The sequence below is a fragment of the Channa argus genome, chromosome 10 (genome assembly GCF_033026475.1).
Source record: "Channa argus isolate prfri chromosome 10, Channa argus male v1.0, whole genome shotgun sequence".
Classification (NCBI taxonomy): Eukaryota; Metazoa; Chordata; class Actinopteri; order Anabantiformes; family Channidae; genus Channa; species Channa argus.
The window spans coordinates 6,789,044-6,813,074 of record NC_090206.1 but is presented as its reverse complement, the minus strand read 5'-3'; the positions used below and the strand labels follow the sequence as shown (position 1 = coordinate 6,813,074).

At 38.3% G+C, this 24,031-nt stretch overlaps 2 protein-coding genes across 6 annotated transcripts in view; both read right to left on the bottom strand.

Moving 5' to 3' along the window:
- pigg (phosphatidylinositol glycan anchor biosynthesis class G (EMM blood group)) overlaps window positions 1-12,976 on the bottom strand; it is a 73,807-nt gene extending 60,831 nt beyond the window's left edge. For 2 of the 4 annotated variants that reach the window (XM_067517815.1, XM_067517817.1), the window contains exons 1-5: window positions 12,529-12,976; window positions 12,233-12,438; window positions 7,189-7,398; window positions 6,075-6,263; window positions 719-857 (exon numbers count right to left, since the gene is read on the bottom strand). In XM_067517815.1, coding sequence (XP_067373916.1) covers window positions 719-857; window positions 6,075-6,263; window positions 7,189-7,398; window positions 12,233-12,438; window positions 12,529-12,682 — 898 coding nt within the window. In that variant the 5' untranslated portion in view covers window positions 12,683-12,976. The remainder of the gene's footprint in view (window positions 1-718; window positions 858-6,074; window positions 6,264-7,188; window positions 7,399-12,232; window positions 12,439-12,528) is intronic. The other 2 variants (XM_067517816.1, XM_067517819.1) reach the window with 1 other exon arrangement.
- A 1,351-nt stretch (window positions 12,977-14,327) lies between these two features.
- On the bottom strand, window positions 14,328-22,519 carry guf1 (GTP binding elongation factor GUF1). 2 transcript variants are annotated; one of them, XM_067519319.1, is made up of 17 exons: window positions 22,055-22,519; window positions 21,734-21,845; window positions 21,356-21,504; window positions 20,980-21,060; window positions 20,813-20,890; window positions 20,649-20,732; window positions 20,503-20,567; window positions 20,197-20,400; window positions 19,195-19,334; window positions 18,825-18,948; window positions 18,258-18,390; window positions 17,471-17,614; window positions 16,873-17,006; window positions 16,366-16,467; window positions 14,873-14,992; window positions 14,694-14,730; window positions 14,328-14,612 (listed from the first exon to the last, which is right to left on the bottom strand). In XM_067519319.1, the coding sequence occupies exons 1-17, from the start codon at window positions 22,238-22,240 to the stop codon at window positions 14,478-14,480; spliced, it is 2,028 nt and encodes a 675-aa protein (XP_067375420.1). In that variant the 5' UTR covers window positions 22,241-22,519; the 3' UTR covers window positions 14,328-14,477. The 2 variants fall into 2 exon arrangements, with proteins under 2 accessions (XP_067375420.1, XP_067375421.1); XM_067519320.1 differs by lacking the exons at window positions 21,356-21,504; window positions 21,734-21,845; window positions 22,055-22,519 and adding an exon at window positions 21,196-21,273.
- Window positions 22,520-24,031: the final 1,512 nt, after the last annotated feature.

Here is a 24,031-nt window from a genome sequence, read left to right as displayed (position 1 = left end):
TGTTAGTAAAACACAGAAAACCATCTCATTAACAACTTGCAGAGTTAATTTAGGTGGCTCTGTGTGTATATCTCGAGGAGAACACTGAATTTGTCATTTACTTTCCGACTCTTAGGTTATTTGTGAAATTTTAGGATTTTATAGAAACCATTATTCAAGCTGCTGGCACGAGGTTAAAAATGCTGGTACAACCATGACATCAGGAGCAACAGCTGCAAATAATTAACATGAATGGCCTATAAATAAAAAGTCAAGGAAAGATCTGAAAAATAGACTTGGCTGAGAATGAAGTAATTATCACGATCACACGTTCACACATTCATCACTGCAAAATAAAGTTCTGCTCGGGAGCTTTTGAGATGACACCGCTCCTCACACTAAAATTAATAGAAAGTTATGTGTGAGCATGAAATGTCCCCCCCCCACAAAATTCTATTTAGAAGCTGAGTTTATTTTAGAATGAGAATTATAATTATCTGTCATGAATAAACCATATTCTTTTCTACGGCCCAGTGGAATAAGGAACCGATTGGTCCGAAGCATAAACCCCAGCATACCAACATTCTTATTTCTAGATCTGTCTATTGACAGAGTGTAGTTATAATAGGATTTGTAGAGGATGTCAACTGAGACCACCAGTCCAACTAAACAGGACTCCCTCGATTTTATGACAAATCTGTTGCCCTTTGTGTCTTATGGTAACAGCCAGGCAATTTACCTTTTCTCTTGAAGGCTGGACTTATGAGCACCAGGGGTGTGTTGACTTCTGGCTCAGAGGAGCCTCCGTGGCTGCCTGTCTCTGACATGCCATGATCTCCACACAACACCAGCAGGTACGGCAAGGAACCCTCTGCCTCCTGAGAGAAGCAAAAACCAAGGTTAATGGACTCCCACAGTATGTGCTGCAATGGGAGGGCAAAGCTCAAAGCTCTGAGATCTGAATAATTTAAACGTGTTACCAAATGTTTCCTGTGTCTGCAACAAAAAGAAAAAAAAAAAATCTCATAATGCAGTAAAATAGACTGCAACAATCTATCTCCAGATTGTTTCAACCCCAGATTAATAGCCGGAAAAAGAGACAAATCAATGGTTCCTGAATGGCTCGGTTTAATTCTGGGCATCTGTGTTTAAAAGCAAAGTAGGATAAATATTTCTATTTTGAGTGATTTATCCAAACACTCAAAAGATAAAAGATAACCTCAGGATAAAAGTTGGAGCTTACAGTGTGTCAGTTAAACATTCATATGCCTCCATGCTGGCAATAGCTATAGCCAGAGGCATTGTGTTTAGTCCGTCCATCTGTACATTCGCAGAAATGCCTTCAGGGAACTTCATCTAATTTGGCACAAACATCCATTTACACTCAAGGATGAGTTGCTTAAATTTTGTGGGTTACAGGTCAAATGTCAAGGTAGCGGTGACTTCACGTGTCCATTCTTGTTTACACAATATAACAAGACAGCATTTCTTTATATTTACCAGTACTCAAGGATGAACTTATTGCATTTTGGGGGTCAAAGTTCATGGTTACTATGACCTCAGATCTGTCCCCTCCATTCATACTACTCTTGTGAAGGGATTATCACAGGAACACCTTAAGCAACTTAGACTCAAGGATGAACTGATTAGATATTAGTGACCATAGTTCAATAAAGTCCCTATGAAGTCACGTCCATCTCACTCTTGTCAATGCATGTCAGGAACACTTGAGAAATTAGGAAAGTAGGAAATTTCATTTCATCTGGAAACTTCAGTGTGACTCATGGATATACTGATTAGAATATCAGTCTGGACAGACACGCATGCCAACTGTATCTAGGTTGTTTTACGGAGGAAAAAACCCACTATGCAGTAAACCTGGTTTGAAAATGCTAGTACGTGATATAAAAGCGTGATGACTACACTGAGCAAAGAATGCAGGTTGACCCATTATATTTGTTACATGCTCAGCACAGAAGGACAAAAAGTATACACTCTGTCCTAGATTTTACCTTCTGGATGCTTTTTATAAATGACACCACATAAAGGAAAATAAAAACACCCCAAGACTGATGCGAAGCCCTTCTGGGGCCCACACTGAGCAAGTCTCTTTTCAGTTCAGGATAGGTTAAGAGTTTACACTTGATCTTTTGGTGAAAGCAGCAAGTGGGCCTCTTTGGGAGACCTGTTTTAAACTAATACACAAGGCACCATGCAGAATCAGATGGTAGTTTATGTTCTCCATGAGAAAGCCAGAATATTACTGGCCAATTTCTTTTCTAAGTTTTACTCTCCAATCATGTTATTCTAGCTGGTAAATGAGTGATAGTACCCCAGGGGGTATGTGGAAAGTTCCACTGATTGACTTAACTAAAGAATACAAATTCCAGCCTCAGTAAAAACATATATCCAAATATGTGTGGTAGGGAGGAAAATTAATAGCCAAATAAAATTACTAATTGCTGTGATACTGATCTTCAGGCAATTTGGGATCACTGGCAACTTCCCATTATCCTGAGTTTGTTGCAACACATTAGCACCATGTGTTGTGAGTGTGTAAGAATGCTAAATAAATACATAAAAAATATTAAGTGAATGAATGAATAAATAAATAAAGAAATAAAAAGTAGAGGATAAATAATTTTAAAAGTTCATCGTAATCAAAATGTTAAAACAGGTTTTGATAAAAAGCAAAGTATTAAAGTAAGGTAAAGGTATAGATTAAAAATAAGGTAGCTTAAAGTAGTGGATACAGTTAACTAGAAGCTAAATGATGCAATTTAAAACTAGTGCTAGCATGAGACTTTGAATCAATCCACTCTCCCCCCAACCCTATAAGTCATTATGAAAGTACAATAAATTACAAAACTGCAAATCTTACTAATCAAGCAGGATGAATCTAAATTCCCTGATTAGTTAAAAGGACGAGCCTCAGTCAAAATTATTTATAAATCAATATATCTGCAGTGCAAACAGTGCTGTTCAATGATTATTGGTCAGAGGAGGCATCAACAGCCCCTCTCCTCATTAAGATACATGTAAGAGCATATTTATAGTAAAAAATCATTAACATTGTCTCTTTAAGGTACAGGTAAACATTACTGTAACCACCACAGATAGCTAGTTGATAGATCATTACCTAGAAAGATAAAACCCATCAATTCATTGTAATGTCAAAAAAAGATGACCGTGCCAATTAATGGAAAAGTCTGATTGCAGGGCATGAACCAGACAAATAAAGGACCCGTCGAGTAAATTGTACATTTGTTTTAGAGAAGTCAGTGCAGTTACAACCAATCACAAGAGGAAAAATCAGGTATAGAGCAAGATATATACTGTAAGAAAAAGAAGGAAAATGATAAGTGAAATAACAGTAAAACACCTGCAAAAATGAATCTCTATTCCATTTATCTCTCCTATTAAATACGTAGCTCAGATTACAGGCTTGCATGGAAGGTCAGGTTTAAGAAGTTTCGCACTTTGGGCTTCACTTCTTTCGCTGTTTAATCTTAAAATGTGAAATACCCAGAAGAAAAGATTGAGGCTATGTGCTCTCCATTAACACAAAGGTCTGATGGAGGTCTTTATCACCAGAAGGTCCTGCTTTCCAATCATGTTTTAATGGAGAATGTTGTGTGTCTGTCTGTTCTGCAGGTAGAGCATGTCTCTGTTCCTTATATGAGCTCACTGAAATCGCCCACTCGCATTCCATTACAACAGCAACTTTGAGGGCTGCCATCTAAATGGTTCATTGCTTTGCTTCCATGCAGTAGGAACATCACTAAGAGATGCATCACCAAACAAATCCCACATTCCAGCCAAGGTCCTGAAATGATAAGATTATACCCTCCTGACATGTTAAGCACAGGTGCTGATCAGGGGGAACATAGTTGTTTTTGTAGCAGCTTCTAAGATATCCTGTGGGACCCCACTGAGCTGTGTCTATATTTAGGTCACGTTGCTGCTGTAGAAAGGAACACTTTACCAATGTGACTAAGGCAAGACTTTCCAACACATTTCATTCAAAGAGCACATATGGGGGTGCCATTACACATGACACATAGATGTCCTTATGAGCCTAGAGATATCAGATGTAACAAGACAGAAATACTACTTTTGAGAATGGGATGCAATATTTGCATTAACGTATACATAATTACTATTCAATGTATCTGTCGATGAAGAAAGCTATCGATATGTGCACTTGCCTCCTGTTGCCTCTTTTATTTCAGAGATGCAAAAGGATTGTGAGCTCATATAGACATGACGTGACAATCTAAATATAAGCTACACAGCTGAATGACAGCGAGACAATGCCCAGTAATACCACACGTAGTCAATATGCATTCACAGCAATCAGACTGCACTGAGAAAACAAGCCCACCAGACCTGTACACTGATAAAAGACAAAATTAAGGATAATAGAATTGCTAAACAGTTTATTAAATCTCTGGGGCTGCTGCAACAGATAACACATTAACTGCTGGAAACAGTACAAATTATCTGTGTAATTAAATGACTACACAGAACCAGATATTGCTAAAAATTCTGTGATAACGTCAAACTAAATTACTAACTATTGATTATCACTTCACATTTGCATATATTATTTATTTAGCATATAATGACACTCTGGTATTAAAAGACCCTTCAAAACCTTGAAAAGGGCCATGACTACCATTGATTATTTGAAGTGGAATGTTGAGTTCTAATAGAAAGAAACAGATGTTGACAAGCAACAAATTAAGCAGCAGCACAGCCACACAGAACAGATGAGTCTAATTAGCTTGATTTGAAAATTTGAAGTCAGAATCTCCAAATAGTAGAGTAAATAACCGATAGGTTGACATTTTCCATCATGACACCAAAGCATGTTCTAAAAACTTCAACAACAGCAAATCAATGTATTCTGTATATACCTTTGCATATACTGTAATACATTTATTTGCGTGACGTAGTCTGCCATGCCGACATAGCTTTCCAATATGTAAATATATAAAAATACGATGTTTGTAATAATAAATTGACATTTTACCTCACCTTTTTTATTTCTGAACTGATGACAACACTGACCTCCTACACTGAGATGTGCTGAGAAAGCTCCCTCCTTTTAAAGCTGTTTGATGTATTTTGTCTGATTAATGTCAAATCAACCAAATGTTTTAGTATACCAGAATGATTATTTGAAATATATATGTAAGTTTTTGACCCAGAACTCCAAAACAAATGGAAAACTACACATACAGTACATGACACATCTTTGTTTTAAGGTATTGAAGATATACTGTAATGCTGCATCTCACAATGACTGAAAATAGAAAGCCCAGAATAATGAGGTTATCAAAATGCTTTTTGGGGTGACCAGTGCAATCAAAAGGCATTTATTCAGTTTAATATCACATCTATAACAACTATCAGAAAGAAAAGAAACGCTCCTAACTCAGAAGCCGTAACTAGGAAATGCTTGCTTAACAAAACGGCTTGGGGGGAAAAAAAACAGCAGGTTGATGCTTTGAGCATGTTAGCTGACTGCAGTTCCATTGGCTTTTTTCTTCTATTACCTAAACTGTTTATCCTGTTGTGGTCACGGGGTGCTGGAGTCAATCCCAACGTTTACTAGCTGAGAGTTGGCCAGAGACAGACTCACATTTACAACTACATATGGGCAATTTAGAGACACCAGTTGAACAAACTGCATGTCTCTGTAAAGTAGGAGGAAACCAGAGTACCCAGAGGAAATCCACACAGGCATGAGGAGAACATGCCAACTCAACAGAGAAAAGCCACAGCTGAGTTTAAACCTATAACATTCTACCTGGGAGGCTGGAGTGATAATCAAAACCAAAGTACAGAGGTACGACCATTTTTAAATCTGGGGGGGAACTGCTCGTTTAAACTGTAGCTCTGCAATATGAGTAGCCTACAGTATGTAACATTAAACATAGTCATATGCCCCATTGCTAATGTAAAAATAATTAATAGTGCAGATTTAAAAAGTCATACACATTTACATTGACACTTTTTCAAAACAACTTCTCAAGAAAATACATTCTGAAAGAAATTACACACAAAGAGACATCGGGATTAGTAAATACCTTTAAAATGAGGGCACTGTGAATCTTCTTCAGGATGTCGTCCATCTCCAGCAGTTTGGGTTGGACTAGCGAACTGTGGGGTCCACTGATATGACCAATGTGGTCCAGGCCTAAGTAGTGGAGGATCAAAATGTCCCAGTCATCCCTTTTGAGCGTGCTATCTAAATGACGGGTCACATTGTTGTCAACCTAGATGGAAACAAGATGCACGTTTACCAATATCCAGGATTTTAAATGATAATGAATGTAGATTGATATTCTTCAAAATAACCCCCTGGAGCAAATTAAAGCTGAGCTGAAAGGAGCCTTATCCAAAGCTGTCACAGAGTCTCATAATGTCTGACAAATATTTTCCTGTCGGATATTTAACTTCATCCAACATTTCAGGTAAAGGGCTTAAAAATCTGCAGGACCAAAATGCTAGTATTAACAAGAGCAGATTGCAGATCCCACAGTGCATTAGTAGCTATGACATACAGAGCTAATTGATGAGCAATTTTTGTGTGCTCTCAGCTCTGCACCTCCCTGGCTGATCAGCTGCCTTCACCTCTATAATGCAGATGACTTGGCCCTTTAGGTAATGCAGTGACTGAATCATTTCCAATAATACATGTACGAAATATACACAAACCAATGCTTGATTAAACGTTATGCAGAGCCTTTGCTGCATGTAGTGGTTTGGTAAGCAAAATAATAAACTGTAATGTATAGCAGCAGCTGTTTGTCAAGTTGAGGAAATTCTACTGTTGTAGGATAATATTAAAATGATTTGCATACAAGCAAAGGATTTTATGTGTTACATGTATAATCACTGTGACCAGGTGAGAGCTTTCTAGTGAACTATAAAAAGGGTGGAACGTTTCTTAATCATTCTAGAAACTTGGCATGTTTGATGTATGAAACACCTACGATGAGAGAAATCAACTCATGCTGCAACACTATTATTCTCATCATGCTTAGTTCAAACAGCAACTATATCAACATGGAAATTAGTAGTTTAATGTATCATTTTTTTATTCCTGTGCCCAAACTATTTGCTGACACGATAACAAAGAGATACATTACTCTACATACATTTTTACAGTCAAGCGCCAGATGTTAAGCTTATACCAACCTCAGTGTAGTCAGATACAAAGAAGGAGGTTGTGCCGTCGTATTCCATGAAGTGTTTAGGGAAGAGGCGCACCCACGTGTCATCTCCGTAGAAAACTATCCGCTTCCCGGCTGTCTTGGCCTGCCAAATAAGGTTGTCTTCCAGCAGGGCCGGAGAATTTAGGTTCATTACCACGTCAATGAAGCCAGGTATACTGCCAGTGGTAAGAGCCTGAGGAAAGACATGCTTTTATTGAATGATCCTGTCCTTTGAATGATAATTGTTTTGGTATTACAAGAGCTTAGAGTTTCATCATACTAAACGAGCTTTTTACGAATTGTGCTGAAGTTTGGTTTCTAAGAGAAACATTATTTACATGATAGTGTACAAAAATAAAATAAGTTATACGCTGATTGATTACTACACTGATTGAGCATTAGCAACCCATCTAATTCCCAGATTCCCAGAACAATCTTGCTGTCACAAATGGAAAGTGAATGTTGAATCAGGTACAGATGATATTTATGAAGTACGGTTTCTACTGATTTCATCATGGCATCCGAAATAAAACAACGCTGGCCTCCATTTGACTGACAAGGAAAACACAGCCGAAGTCAGGAGAGAGTCTGGTGCATAGTTGAGTGGGGAGCATGAAGGCCTTGTCTATATGCGCTGAAGGAGACATGAGATTGCCGGATGCTGTATGGAAACACTTCTTTAAGGCCCATGTGAGCTGCCTGGAGCACAGCTGAAGATCCTCTGGGAAGCTCAAAAATCCAGGGAAAAATTTGCAGTGACCAGCCTTGATGCTGTGGTAAAAGGAACCTGCCAAAGGAGCTGGGCCGGAAAATTCAACATCATCTTTTAAATCACCTCTCAAAACACAATTTCACGCATTTAATCAGTCACATTTTGCTCATTTTATCAGGTTTTATGTGTTGATATTAGTAGCAGTTTGTGCGTGGTTACTGTGTAACATCACTTATATAGCTGTCCTATAGCAAGTCTGCAGCTACTTCACAGACACAAGAGACAAACAGCAATAAACTAAAGATACTACACCCCCACAGTGAAGGGTAGGGAGGCTTTAAGAACTGCCACAAACCTTCATTTTCTCACACGTCTCACACAAACCCAGAACATTTATATTCTTAATGTGTCTGACACTTACACACTATTGTCTCCTATTTAACAATAACAATCTAATGAACATATTTCATGCCTGAATAACACCTTTTTGTCAACTGACTCACAGGTATTGCTCTGACTAGAACCTGAAGCAGAAATTTTGAGACCCATCTTGTGAGCTTTGTTCCTCAGCTCAATTATTTACTTCCTTCCTTCCTTGCAATTGTTTAGCTCCCACCAGTGCAGATGCTTTTTTCAGGAGGGGATGGTTGGTTCCGTTTCGAAAGCAGTCTTAGTCTTCTGCCTGTTCATTCTCACTGTGACCCCCCAGTCCAATAATAGAGATGGTCTGACTAAAGAAACCAGTGGTTCTGACAAAAACAGAACCTTTTACATTTTGCCAAGCGTTTGTTGTTATGCAACAGTAAGCATTAGAACACATAAATTGTACTGTAAAGATTGCTATAAGGCATATAAAAATTTTAAAAGGAAGATTTTAACATTTCTCTGGATGAGTCCTTCCTAAATGACTCAGTGACTCATCAACATACCAATTACTGGCCCACAGTATGTGTCTAAGCTTGGTATGTGCCATTGCTTAATTGTCAAATACAATATCAATGGGGTATACAGACACACTCTGGCACACTGTTGAAAACTTGTAAAGGTGCCAAAACACAGACGGAAGGGGCTGTGACTTCCAGTCTTTGAATCTGGCAAAAGATTCTTCAATTTCCTTTCAGTCCTCACTTTTGATTGAATTCTGAAAAGAAGCATTGCTACCATTATCTTGCAAATACACTAATTCTTCTCAGTCCATATTACCGGATAACACCTTTGGAGGTAATACAGTGGACTAATTATGCACTCAGTCTACTGTGTTCATACTACTCAGGCAGATACATGCCTTTCAGACAACCACGATGCATTGCTACTGCTGTTGCTGTGATGATTAACTGAATTCATTGTCCAAATCTAGGACCTCAGTAAATGTACACTAACTGCCGAGCCAGTCTGAGTGTGGCTCAACTGGCCACATGTGAATACAGAACTGGAGAGGAAAACTACTTTTCTCTACTTTTCTCTCTTCAGGTAAAAAAAAAAACGGCAAGTAAATTGGCGTCATTAAATCTAGTGTGAAGACCCGGAGGGAGAGTTCCCAGCATTACAACTGTTTGCTGCCTGAGAAAAATAAAAAAAACTAAGACACTAGATACTAAAACCAAACAGTGTATATATAGTAAATATCACTACAAATTAAACTATGCTGTGTATCTGAATGCGGCTTGTAACTTAGATACAGTGAGTTGTTGAGTATTGGGTACAATGTGGATGTAAATGAATGCCTGTGTCACAGATAGATTATGATTTAGGTTAGTTGGCTGTGTCATACCAGTTAATTGGGTGCAATGCAGTGATAGTGGGCAGTAAGTGACAGTTGGTCTGTAGTGCCCCCTATTGGCACAACACCAAATGTTACCGATGCAATTTACAAATTCCACCTTAAATCTGATGTCGGTAAAACTCTGTGGATAATAAAAAGTCTGAGTCACTCCAAGGAATGTGTATTTACCTCAGATTAACTGATGTGTTGCCTTGGAACTTTGATCACATGCTTGTTTTTGTGATGCGCCAGCTGCAGTGTGACACAGCGTGCACGTTGAGATTTCATTACACTCAGCCGTATTTATCGAGTTTAAAGCGGTGCCTCACTGAAATAAGTCTTCACTGTAGTTAGAAAAAAAATGACTAATCATTTAGTCCTCAATTATAGAGAAGTTGGTCAACAGATGAGAAAGGACACAAGGTAAAACAGAGTTAGTGCATTAATCGACTCAAATCTACTGTAACTGCCCAGCCCACTAAAAATGATTAATTGCCCATCCTACAGCTTATAGATGTACTTGTGTTCTCGTAACACGCCTGCAAATCAAGCTTACAAGTTTCCAGACAGCTGAGGCAATGGCATTTTAAATTTCTCCTCTCCTCCTGTAGTCTACACTGCTACTGGGATACAGAACTTTCATTAAAGCACTTCTAAATCAGAAAGACTTTATTTCTTGTTTTTGACACACTCTTGTCTGCTGTTTCCCCCCATTAACAAATATTTAGCAAAGGTTCACATCTGGGAGCGCTACTCTAAGCTTGGACCAAGTTCTTTGTCGCCATCAACACAGAGTCTCTCTCTAAACAATTTAGAGGCTTATTGGGAAATATGTGTCTGACTGCAAGTCAATCTCAATCCAGTGCAGCTCTATCCCACACCATCACTGCTCTCCATCTCACGACGGCCGGCATCAAGTTTTCTGTTATTTTGTTTTAAGAAAACATTGCTCCATTAATTTACCGATAACTTGGTTCTTTGGAATTAAAATATTCCTCTTAGTATAAAAACTATTCAGGCACTTCAGGGCTGAAGTAATTTACAGTAAGTGCATTCATAACATCAGGCACAGGAACTACTCTAGAGAGATTAAAATTTTGATTAAAAGTACAAATAATGGATTAAGAACATATTCTTTTTTCCAGGTACGAAAAGATCAACGGCTTATGGCTTGTCCTTTCAGGGGTCACCAGAGCGGAATGTCTTCCGCACGTTGATTTAGCATGAGTTTATATGCCGGATGCCCTTCCTGCCGCAACCCTCCCATTTTATTTGGCCCTTGGTGGCTGTGCGGGGCCAAACCTAGTGGGGTGGGATTTGAACCCGCGGTCTTCTGCAAACCAAACCAATTGTCCAGTCACCAGGCCCCCTTTTTTTACAGGTACAAATACCATCAATTATTTGGTTACAAAGATTCACTAGCTAATACATTCCCTGGGCTTTGGTCAGTGTTTTTTTTCCCTAACAGTTCATTGACTGGATTTGAAGGATTTAGTTAAATCAATATTTGATAATATATTAATCCACTAATTTATTCAGCAATTTCCCAAACATGCCCTAACTATACCCTTCTTTATTTTCTGACATAATACAGCCAAAGCAATTCATTTATTTAAAGGGAAAATTGTAAATTGCATTAAAATTAGCAAGTCTATCCTCCCTAGTAGCTTCTTCTTTCTGACACTGCCAACGAGCACATGCTTGGTGCTGCTCTTGTTGACCTGAAGACTGCTGAGCCTGCATTCACATGGCTCCCAGTCTACCTGTCCGATTACATCTGGCTCAATCAGACATGATTGAGCAGAATTCTGTGCACGTTGTGTATTTTCAGCAGCATGGTTCTCCTGGGCTAAGTTTTGGTTCCAAGCTTCTCCTGTCTTTACAATAGCTTGATGCTGTCAGCACATCTCCGTTCCTCCCACCACTGCTAAAACATGAATGCTGCCCTTTTTCTGTCCTCTGACACTGAGGCTGAAGATTCTGTTTCACTTGACAGCTCTGGCTTGATGTCTTTTCACCAGCTCAGCACAGCCCAGCACCCATATGGACAAGACTGAGGTTTTATTTTTTGTGGAGACAATCTGCTTTAGCACAGCCAACTGTCATGCAAGGTTCACACGACATGACAATTCCCTGCTGGCTGTGATTCCAAAATACTCTCATCAGCATGACACATCATCCAAATGTGACAATGCCGCATGTTTTCACACTTTTGAGATTCTGCCGTGTAACACTAGTCTGTGTTACAGCCTAAAAACGTAGCACCTGTTTCAAAAGTTTTCAAGTATTTTCCTTTTGTTCTGGGCTCACAAAGCAATATTATGACTTTTTGACTTGATTTCGTTGACTCATCTGACCAACAGTCCAATTTAGAGGTGTGTCTAATATTAACTAATTATAGTTCAGCGTGATACACTATTAAAGTCACATTTAAGCCTACATGGAAAAAAGATACAGAAAAAAGCCGATGAGATTGGAGAAATCCAAAAGAAAAGGTCACAAATAAGCTGACTCACTGACAATTAGTTTACAGCAATCTCAGTGCCACCTTACCTTGATACGGGGCATCGTGACTGTTGGAGGCCTTGCTTTGGCCACAAAGCTGTGTGATGAGCCTCTTTCCACCAGGTGTCTGGTGTAGGGCATATACATGCGACCACTGGGTCCAAACACAAAGTCTTCCCGCAGTGCGTCCACTAACATTATAACCACCCTTTTAAAAAGGGGCTGGGGGATGCGAGATGAATTTGGAGAGCTCCCTGTAATGTAGTCAAATAGCTATGAGTTTTAACAGTATAACAACTTATACACATACAGGCTCATACACGCAGATGATGCGGAGAACTCACCTGACACCGGCTCCGCTGGAAGATCTGACAGCTTACTCTTAGACGAGAAAGAAGACTTGACAGGCACAGGAAAAAATCCCCGCAAGAAAAGAGCAATGCCAATCACTTCAAATAGTAAAATAAACGAGGCGAAAACGGACGAACGTACTTTCATTTTGCTGGTTGACAGACACTTTAAAGAATGAGAAAAGTTGATTTGCTAGCTAACAGCGAACCGACCGTCGCGACAGTTTCTATAGTTTATCCTAATATAGAAAATATAAATACATGGCATTCCATTTCAAATGTACACACTGAAACATTCTACAAAGCTATACGTCTTTGTATTTAATTGTCTGACTTTATGTAACATATTTGGGCCACTAAATATGAATAAAAACACTAATACCAGTTAGCGCAGTTGCTATTCGCGGGCGCTTCCGCATAGACAACGTAACTACGGGTATGACGTTGAGCCAAACAAGATCAATTTGCCTTTTTGGGAGGTGGGACGGCGGGATGGTCAGTTTGTGGTAATGAATCAATTGTGTGGACAGTTAACGGTGTAAGTTTAAAAAGCCAATCACAACTGTTCTTGTGTTACTGTTAAGTATCTGGTGGACAATAATCAGAGGTAATAAACTGTGAAATACCCCAGATGTCTCTTGCATTGGTTTCACGCACTAAACCAAGTAGGCAAATGGAAAAGTCATTTTACCATCACGTCGAGCAGTAAAAAGTTATTAGAAACCTAAATTTCACTTTGAAACAGTCAACGTACTTCTAATACCCTAAAGATAGCGAAACAGTGAATTAAGACATTTTAAGACAATTCGATATAAAGCACGTTCACACTTAACCTGACAGTTTTAGTTAAATATGTTTTTATAGTGGAGTGGGACTGCACTGTCCACTTTTAAAACTACTGATAATATTAATTATTTACACATTAACTTTAGTATTAATTACAAAATACAACCAGTATGTTTGCAGGCATGTATACTGTATAAAAGGGTAACGTTGCAAGGGGAGTCCCTTGAATGAATTAGCCTACGGGAAATAATATGGACACTTAAAGAGTTAAGTGAAATAAACATACATTTAAATATAAAGTATGATGTTATAAATCCATGAATACAACATAAACTGTATTTTTATATTCAGGCTTGTTCCTACAAGGCATTTTCATCAAGCCACTCCAAGTTCATGGCAAATGATAAGTGGACTGTCTGAAGTGTAATATGATTTAAACCAGACATTTATGGGGCCTCGAGTTTATGAGGTCTTATTGGACATTATCTTCAGATGAAATTAAAGTTTATTGAAGAATGATTAGTGTTTGAGCCGCTGCTGCCATCTACTGGAAAAACTAAAACTTTTCTTTTTTCTTTTTTGGTGTCAGTCAATAGGCAGATTCAGTAACCAATCAGCAGCTAGTAAGGATTAAAGGGTTGGTTTGCAATTGTCACATTTGTTTTAGAACAGACGCTCAAATCCTTCATGTTGACACATATCTATAATGATTTTAGTGTATGTGATGGGTGACCAAATCCAAAGTCATCGTCCGGTTTAAATAAATATTATGAAGCTGAATAAAACCTGAGGACTAATATTATCATTGTCCTTCAAAGTCATAGTTTTTAATCAGGGCAAACTCACTCTACTGTCCTTCTGCCATGGCTCAAGAGGCAAATACTATTTGTGGAAGGACTGAAAGGAGAGGAAAACGCAGCTTCTTACAAACTTCAGGTGAAGTGGAATACTTTTAAATTTGGATTGTGTGTAGTAGTGAAAAGTTGGTTAACTCCAATAGTGTGAAATTTATTACAAACCTTTAAATTTATTACATTTTTTTTTTTTTTTTACACCAGTCCGCAGCACCAAGGACAACTTCATTCACAGCAAATCTACAAGGGCCTTTCAATAACAAAAACCACTATCGTATTATGATATTCTCTTGGTTTTGCAGTCTATTTGTCTCTTCTCTTCAGAACAGAAATAAAGGCATCTTTGGGAACTTCCACATTGCCGATCCGTCTCATCTTCTTCTTTCCTTCTGCCTGTTTCTTCAGAAGTTTCATCTTACGTGTTATGTCACCTCCATACTACCAAGTGAAAAAAATAAATTAAATTAATTCAGAGAGCAGGAAGTAAGTTTATTAGAGTTAGGAAAAATCTTTACTTACACATTTAGCAAGAACATTTTTTCTGAACGCCTTTATTCTAAAAGAGAAAAATGTTACATCAAAATGTTGGGGAAAGTTATTTGTTTAGTTCACCCCCCCACCACACACACACACACACACACACTCTATCTTATACAATTGTAACAAAGCGCTTAGCTCAGTGCAGATATTATACGTACGTCTCTCTAGCGATGACCTTACTTCCAATAGCTGCCTGCACAGCGATCTCAAACATCTGCCTCGGTATCGACTCTTTGAGTCGCTCACACATGGCTTTACCTGTGTTATATGCACGGTCTCTGTAAAGAACAATAAAGCAAAAGAGTGTGAAGCGTATTATTTACTGTACTCATCAAATTAACCCTATTTTGCTCAGGTTTAATAAAAAGGTAGGTTAAAGATGGAGCAAAAAGTTTTAATTTAATCACAATAACTTAAAAAATAATCTCTGTAAAATTATAAAGCCAAACAGAATGTCAAAACTCCTTAGATTTCCAAATTGTGTAAAAATAACACAGGTTTTCACATTTCATACTGTGAAAAAGATGTGAAAAAGATGATGTGTGGGAAAAGGTTTAAATTAAATGGCCACATCTATCTTTGAAGATGTCCTGACTAGGCTTAATACTGAAGTATAAAGCATGAAGGCTGTAAACAGACAAACAAGCAGCCTTTGGCTGAAATTCACAAGTATATTACGTTAAAAGGCGTCTCACATGTTAAAGATATGTGTTAACGTAAAGAAGGAAAAAGTCTTTATAGTTTATATGCAAAAACAGAATACCCTGCAAGACCACAACTTGGCCTACTTACATTTCTGTTTTCATCCAATGAACAAAATATTCTCTGCAATCAAATGAGCTTTAGAAGTGTTGGCAGGTGTGTTTTGGCCAGAGCCAGACAAGCTGTTTGCTCTAATTTAATGTTCTACTCTTTATATTAAACAGATAAGAATGACTTCTTTGGTGGAGCAGAGATCCTTGGGTCACTTTGGCCCCGTCACGTATCATCACTTTTAGTCACTTTAACTTTTTACCTGTAAAAAAAATGTTCTGCCCTTTGATTGGTGCTTTGCCCTTATAGAACAGCAGCCACACTGGGCTCAGCTCCAAGGCTTACACTGTCAATGGTCTGAGAGTAGCCTTCGCCGGTGAAGCGCAACACCCTCAATTGCAGCACTGAGACTCGCACTGGCTGCTGTGCTGGCTTTTGTTTTAAGTACATTAAACACAGATCTGCTGTGCGTCATCATTTTATGCCCGTGAAGTTTCTCGATTGTCCTTGTCACAAATGGAATGAAGTCCTTGTCCGGCTTGTAAAGTTGCCATAATACATAACATTAACATTGGCAGCCAAGAGGCCATATTTTAATGTTATCCTGCGTGCTGGGTCTTAGCTGATTGAGTACATTTCATGCTCGGTAGGCTCGGGGGAATTACTTCATTCCAGTAATGAAGGACCACATAACCTTGAAATGATCTAAACTTGTAAAAATCTGCCATTTCTTTTCATCTGACAGTAATGTCAATGATCAAGTTGTGGAGAGTGCTGTGACAAAGAAAATAAGAAGATCCATTCAAGCTGCACCTATTAGCATGGGAACAAATTAAAGTACTATACTCCAAGACTTTTACTTTAAAAGATCTGAAATTCACCATCACTTGCCATTTACCTGTGTACAACTGTGGTGAGCTCTTCCACAGGTCTCCCATTGAGCAGAATATCCATCTTTATCAGATCAGCAGCCTGGTAGCCTGCATTCTCATAATCAAAGCTATGGAGTAAGTAATAAGCGAATCACATTGATGGTCGTCTAAATGGCTGGGACCAGACAGTGTTACAGTTCACGTTTTCATCTGTTCAAGTTACATTTCATGTGCTATTCTTTAAGAATGTCAGGTATCTACAGATAAATCTAAAGATCTGAATGCATTTGTCAACAACATACAAGTTTCCAGAACTTTTACACTTTGCATATGTGGCTTCATTTTGAACATAAGAAAATTCGAAAATGCAAAACAATTCATTGCCACCACCTATTCTTTCCTAGGAAAAAGGCAATAACTAAACATAAACACTACATCTAACTCTTCTAGCATTAAACTTTGAAAATACACATTAATAAACAGTGACAACAACACATTGTACACATGATGTATTAACATTTGCTTGGGTTTACCTGGCATATCCAGATGACAACGATTTGAGGAAGTCATAGAAATCCACAACAATTTCATTTAAAGGGAAGAGATACTTCATCATTACACGCTGGTCATCTATGTATACCATGTTCTTCTGGATGCCTCTGCGGTTCTTTAAGAAAACAACAACATTTGTTTTGTTTTGGTGGTAAATGAATCAATCAATTACTTGAGAGAGACAGAGCCTGAAGTCCAGTCTAATATTCAAAAAAGGAAAGAGCATCCAAATGGGCATCAAAGACATAAGAGCACAGAGACAAAATAAGTATCTCCTGGTTTCCAAACAACAATGCCCCCACCCCCCCGCCCCCTTGGCTCCAGACAAATTTGGAAAGATTAAAAGGCATGGATGCACTGTGATATCTGCTGTCAAGTTCTATTTTTCCAACAGGTTGGAGAATCAGGCCAACTTGCTCATATGTATTTAGAGACAGCATCTCTCTCTGACTGAAAAAAAAACGTCCACACTTTGGTAAAATACACTATTTACAAAACAGATATGGCTGTTAAATACACAAAGGTAACTGAAAATTAAGCCCATTTAAGGTGCAACACTTTACATTGTTTTCCTCTTACCAAGCAAAGTGTCATAATCTTGCCAGTGTAAGTATCTGGAGCCAGAATGGTTCCCAGAACCATGGGCTCCAAATACTCGGACACAACTGATCTGTCTGGAAACTGAGCGGGGTTCACAATGGTTATCTCCTCACTGCCATGTTCCTGTACGAAAAAACAAAGACAGAGCTTTTTAGTTTTAGAATTGTACTCGAGCTGAACAGAGACAATGACACACTGACGCCTAAAAATACTCCACTACAAGTACAAGTACCATTTCAACTTAGTGCTTTTAATTTACTAGTAATTAAGTACAAGCCCTTAAATTTACTGAAGGTGCAAATGTATACCACCAAGTACAAAATCTATTTGAAACAGTACTAAATATGATCCTGTTAATAAAATAAAAGTACACATCTTGTCCAGGGTTGTTTCATAAACTTTCTCACAGAGCTGCTTCGGATCACACATATTTGTAGGACGTCTCGAACAGCTCTGAAGCTCATTCCACAGTATGTCCACTGGGCTGAGTTCTGGCTTCTCACTGGAAAGTTTTAAAACTGGATTTTGTCTGTTTGAACCCAATATGTAGTAGATTTACTTTAATGTCCACTGTCATTGTCCAGCTCCATCACCCCGCTTATATTATGACTTCGAATGAACTTCAGCTGGAAGACAGTCACCCTGACATTAAAGGGCAACATCACCAATTTTCAACTTTCTGCTATAATGCTATAATGTTATTATATGTACAGTACACAGCTGTACTGTACATCTGGAAAATATATTAGCAGGAAATGGCTCTCACCTTGATAAGTTTGGCTGAGGAGAGTAAAGCCTTGTAGGGAACAGTGGGTGCAGTTACTATAACAGAGGCATTGTATTCCTGCTCCAGCCTCTGATTAAACACCTCCATATGCAGAAAGCCCAGGAAGCCAAGTCTGATGGGGGATAGGAGGTTTTATAAGTTCACTCAAGTTTTAGAATTGATATTTATGCGTTTAATTACAAAGAGCCTGTTTGGAAAGAGTTCAGGACTCACTCCTATTACAGGACAGTGCCATACTTCACAGCCATTAACAAAATCTAATTTACATAGTCTGGACTGAAACTATGACCTCTGATGATAAATTAACTCCTACTTTGCTGTCTATTTTGGCAACATACACTATAACCAAAAAAAGTTGTTTATTGCCAATACACTCAACATAAAACTACGTGAAATACATCCAAATATAATGACTTGTTAAGGAGGTCCAAACTTTGGTGGTTGCCCAGCTCAGTGTTTTCGAAATCTATGTTTTTGCACTCATTCACTGTTCATTTAGGACACTGAAGCCATTTTGTTACTCTAGTTCAAAGTAGACGTCCTGACCTCCAGCCTGCTCCCAAGGCCAGACTGCTGTCTCTCTGCACTGTGACACTTGAGTCATTCAGGGTCAGCCTCTCAATGGCACTGCGAAGGCCTGCGTATTCTGACTGGTCCATTGGATACATGCCTTGGGGACAGAACAAACAGACAGAGTGCACATCAGCAACAAAAAGGAAAGCACGGACTGCCCTTTCTGTACTAGCACGTTAAAAACAACATCAAGGGAAGGCAATGCTAGAATATTTAGGGCAGTTATAGTCACCTTAAAGCTATACTGATGTTAGTTTAATAAAAAAAAAAAAGCTTATTTTGATAAGACATTTTATCTGTTAGAAAAATACAAAATACAACTGCAGCTGAAGAAGGTTCTTACCAGCAAAGACCATTGGTTTAGCAGGACTGAACCCTGGAAGAGCCTCCACTGGATGCTCCTGGAGGTAGAGTGTGTCACCAATCTGGGCCTCCTTGACATCCTTCATCCCTGCTATAATGTAGCCCACTTGGCCTGCAAACCTACAAAACAGCCCATCTTAAGACAGTGAAACTAATACATCGGAAACAAGTGTCAGAGTGGACAGGTGGACATCACATGTTGACATGATTCCAGTGTCAACAGCTGTGGGGATCACACAGTTTATATCACAATACTGAAGACAAGGTGAATGGCTTATTTATTTATTTACACATATCTATCTATCTATCTATAAGTTTAACATTACAAATATAAATAGCCCAATGCAACCGACAGAATTTTGATAAAACAATGTTTAAATGACAGGTTCACAATCTTTTAGGTCTGTAATCAGGTGCTCATATCATATTGAAAATTGTTTCCCTGACTGGAATTATTTTCCTCATTATAGCGTGTAAGTGGAGGAAAAGGGATATTTATCAGGATGAGGGGAAAATTGTAAGGTTTTCCCATGTTCCCAGGAGCACAACTTCAAAATTTGTTAAAGTTTTGCAGCATGACTCTTTACAGAGTTGCCTGTGTGGCCAAACATAATGAATGACAATCATAATCTTGGGCAGGGAGGTGACCAGAAACCCAACAGTCCTTAAATGAACTTTACAAATCCCATGCAGAGATGGGAGAAGGTAGCAGGACAAACAGTCAAGAATCAATCAGACTTGTAGAGTGATGGAAGCCAAAATTAACACACTGTCTAGTGAACGTCAGGCACTGCTCACCACCTACTAATACAATAAGCATCATGCTATGGGTTTTCTTTTCAGCAGCAGAAATGAGTAGACTATATTTGTTATTACTTCATAATTATTCCGCCTTTTATTTTCTAAATTAGCTGAAAAAACCATTTGGTAAATGCAAGAATAGTTGGCTACAAAAGCCTACATGAGAAAGAATGACACATACAGCTTCTGTGTTGGATGCTCATCTGGCCGGAGAAGCCCCAACTCGTTGACTTCGTAGGTTTTCCCAAGATGTGCTGACACGATCTTATCCTTTTTCTTGACCTGACCTCCAAACACAGCGATGTTGGCCACAACTCCTCTATAGTGGTCAAAATTTGAGTCAAACACTAGGGCTTTAAATGAGTCGTCAACACTTGCCATTGGCCTGAGGGCAAGTTCAGAAAAAAAGAAAAAGCCTCAATTTTGATGTCAAAAATATTTCGTATGCAAATTGAAACCACCTTAGCTTTCTCTTAGCTTTTCTTACGGTGGAATTCTTTTCACCACTGCTTCGAGAACCTGTTCAACGTTTGTCCCAAGCTTAGCAGAAATCTGAAAAACATGCAACTACACATGATGAGAGGTGTCTCAGGAAAGTGAGAGACAAAAATTATAACACAAGCTCAAGCTCACCCTGATGCATTCTTCTCGTGGAATATCAAACACCTTTTCAATCTGGGACTCCACTCTTTCTGGATCGGCATTTTTTAGATCAATCTGAGATTGAACATGTTAGATTAGAATCCACATGTAATGGAGTAGAAAAATATAACCCAAAGAGAAACATCTGGCTGTACCTTGTTGATAACAGGGATTATTGACAACTGAGCTTCAAAAGCCAGGTAGAAGTTGGCCACAGTCTGCGCTTGAATCCCCTTCACATGTCAAAAAAATATGGATACATCAGGATATAGATCCAAAATAAGTCAGTAGAGAAGTGGGAGCTGAGAATGTTGTTTTGTACCTGATTGGCATCAACTATCAACAGAACCCCCTGACAAGCAGAAATCGATCGAGACACTTCATAACTGAAGTCAACGTGACCCTGGAGAGGAGAGAAAGTGGACAGATGTAATTGTGGCATGTAAAGAAATAAACTTGACAAATAAATTGAATGTTTTAAACAAAAAAATCAATCAATCAAGAAAATAAAATAATATTCATACACCAATTTTCTTACCCTCCATCGTTGTTTATTTTTGTTTTGTTGCTGAGACCAGGCCCATTTTACAGCAATGTGTATTTGGTAAGAAAATATATACTGTAACACTGAAAGTCAAATTAATGGTAATCAGTATGTTTAAAATTAAATCCAATATCCAACCCAGCTGAACACTTACAGGTGTGTCAATGAGGTTCAAGAGGTATTGTCGTCCCTGGTGGTTGTAGAACAATGAGGCTGTCTGGGCTTTTACTGTAATCCCTCTCTCTCGTTCCACCTGAAGCTTGTCCAACACCTGTTTGTTCTTCTCAGTCTTTGCTATGGCACCTGTTTATTATTGACATTCACATTAAAAGCTGACCTTTGCCATAATCATTGTATGTACAATTCAAATATGTACTACATTTAAAACTCAACAGTGATCTGCTTGTTGACTTTTTGCTTATGAGGTGTATAACATGTATTTATTTTAAAGCGACTAAACAACAATCTCAAACTTTTGATTTGATTAAAGTAGGCAACAAGGCAGATGCCTGATGAGCAGATGTAGGCCTACCTGTCATCTCCAGTAGCCTGTCAGCTAAAGTGCTTTTTCCATGATCAATATGGGCAATGATGCAAAAATTCCTGATTCTGTCCACAGGGAACTTAGACAAGTCAATACTCTCCTGAAAAATATAAAAGCAAAATGAAAGAATCTTGTCAAATCATTGACAACCATTTAAAACACAGAAATTTTATTAAATTTTATTAACTTAAGCACCACTGCTCAAGCGTTTCACCTTCTGTCTATATGAGAAGTGTTAAAGAACACACATGATACAATACGTGCATTATGACATATCCAATTTGATGCCCTTTTGCAATGTTGTCGTACCTTGTCCGTTTGTGCGCTGATCATCCTGAAGCTGCTACAGAAAGCAGGCAGACTCTTCATCCAACGGTGTCTCAACAGTGTATACGTCAAGTTATAGTTTTGCATTTTCCTTCTGTAGATCTTAAACTGCAAAACACGTCTCAATAAAGGTGCTTCACACCACCGCTTGATAAGACAAAACGACATGTTGTCGTTAAGCAAGTAACCGGACAGTATATGTTAATGCAGGAAGGATAAAATCACGTTAGTTTTAACTATCGACCCTGTTTCGATAAAGTATATTTTTAAAATAGCTAGTATTAGCTAGCTGTGGAATAGTTGTGAGCTGATATAAATACAGCGCAGACTACTGTGATAATGCCAAACCATTGCTGAAATGCTATGACGATAAAATACACAATTTGGAAACACAATAATCCTGGAACAACCCCGGTGCACGACTTCCCAGCATGCTGACATTTTAGTTCAGAGTTCACCCGCAAAGACTTTTGGGAAATGTTGCTGAATATTTGAACCAAAGAAGGGAACAAGATAGTAACCCGACGACCACTTCCGTTTTCTCAGAGGTCTCTCAGAAAAACTGAACAACTGCCAATGCCTCATCCTTTATTGTATTGTTATATAAACGATACGTTTCTTTACCTCACATTTTAAAATTTTGTTTTGAGTGTTAGAAATTCGGCTAAAGACTACACGGCGCCTGTGGGAGGTTGAGTTTGAGACAAAAAATTTGTCTAGAGACAAAAATTTGAATCATTTTTCATTAAACCAAAAAATATTTATTACCTTGTCATTTTTTAATCTTATAAAACGCTTGGATAACCGGATGTCCCGCCTGTTAGATGAAGGATAAAAATGGACATCAGTTGCTATAGCAACAAACCTGTCTCATGAACAAGGATAGGTTTCTGCTTTTCTTTTGTGTACCCGGGGATAATAAGCCTCTATTAGCCCCAGATTCCTTCATTAAAATTCAGTCTTTTTTTTTTTTTTTTACATGCTCTACATGTTCGAACAGACTGTTTCTAAGAGCATTTGGTTTGGTTAGAGATAACAAAGGAAACATTCACAAGCATTTGAAAATACTATGCTTTAAAAACATGGTCACATTTATCAAAAAGTCATCTGTTTCATTTTTGCTTTACTATATAAAATAACCGTTTACTTACTGTACATGTAAATCTGTTTCACCAAAGATGGCTGAAATCTGCTAGTTTTTCTGGATGCAAGACAATGTAAATGTAAATGAATACATTAAAGAACTTGTACTATGTGAAAAAACTTCTGAATAGCAGCTTTGTATAACTGAACCACATACTTGGGAAAGAGAAAACCTGTTAAATAAGTTATAAAGTCAGTTGCCTGGCACTGAGAAATCAGCAAGTCTCTCAAAGACAACCTGTGGATTTTTGCAATTTAGATAATTTTATCAAAAATAGTGGTTTACTCCTGTGGCTTAAATTCAAATCAACAAACATCTTTAATGTAAAAACCGTGTTCTCTCTTTCTAGTCCTGCCACTGGGCCTACTACATTCAAATAGAATATATAATATTTTTCCTTGATTCAATTTCTAAGGCTAAGTTGTTCAAAACACCCAGATTGTTGATGATGTCACAGAGAGTTTTCAAACATGGAAAACATGGATTTTTACTGATTGCCACAGCCTTTTCACAGCAGGAAAAGCATATGTGCCACGAATAACAATGATGACGACTCGTCATGTTCCCGTAACAAGCTTCCCCAAGTGATGCACACCCCTTGCTAACAATCAATAATTACACCTGTTGTTTTCCTGCCACGTTAAAATATTTGCCATATAGTGCTTCCAACACGCTGGTATTTGATCGCATTTCACTCTTAATACCCATACAGTTTATTGACATCCAGGCATTTTTTATTTCATCTGGAATCCACGTATATTTTTCTTACAGCTGATGTAGCTGAATAACTTTATCGTCTGGCCTTTCCCCTCCTG

What these genes read in the sequence shown, in the direction of transcription:
- guf1 (XM_067519319.1), bottom strand. Translation starts at nt 22,240, where the DNA reads ATGTCGTTTTGTCTTATCAAGCGGTGGTGTGAAGCACCTTTATTGAGA. An exon ending in TAATCCCTGTTATCAACAAG is followed by an intron (nt 20,733 to 20,812) that starts GTACAGCCAGAT and finishes GTTCAATCTCAG; the next exon opens with ATTGATCTAAAAAATGCCGA. An exon ending in GCCTTGGGAGCAGGCTGGAG is followed by an intron (nt 18,391 to 18,824) that starts GTCAGGACGTCT and finishes ATCCCCCATCAG; the next exon opens with ACTTGGCTTCCTGGGCTTTC.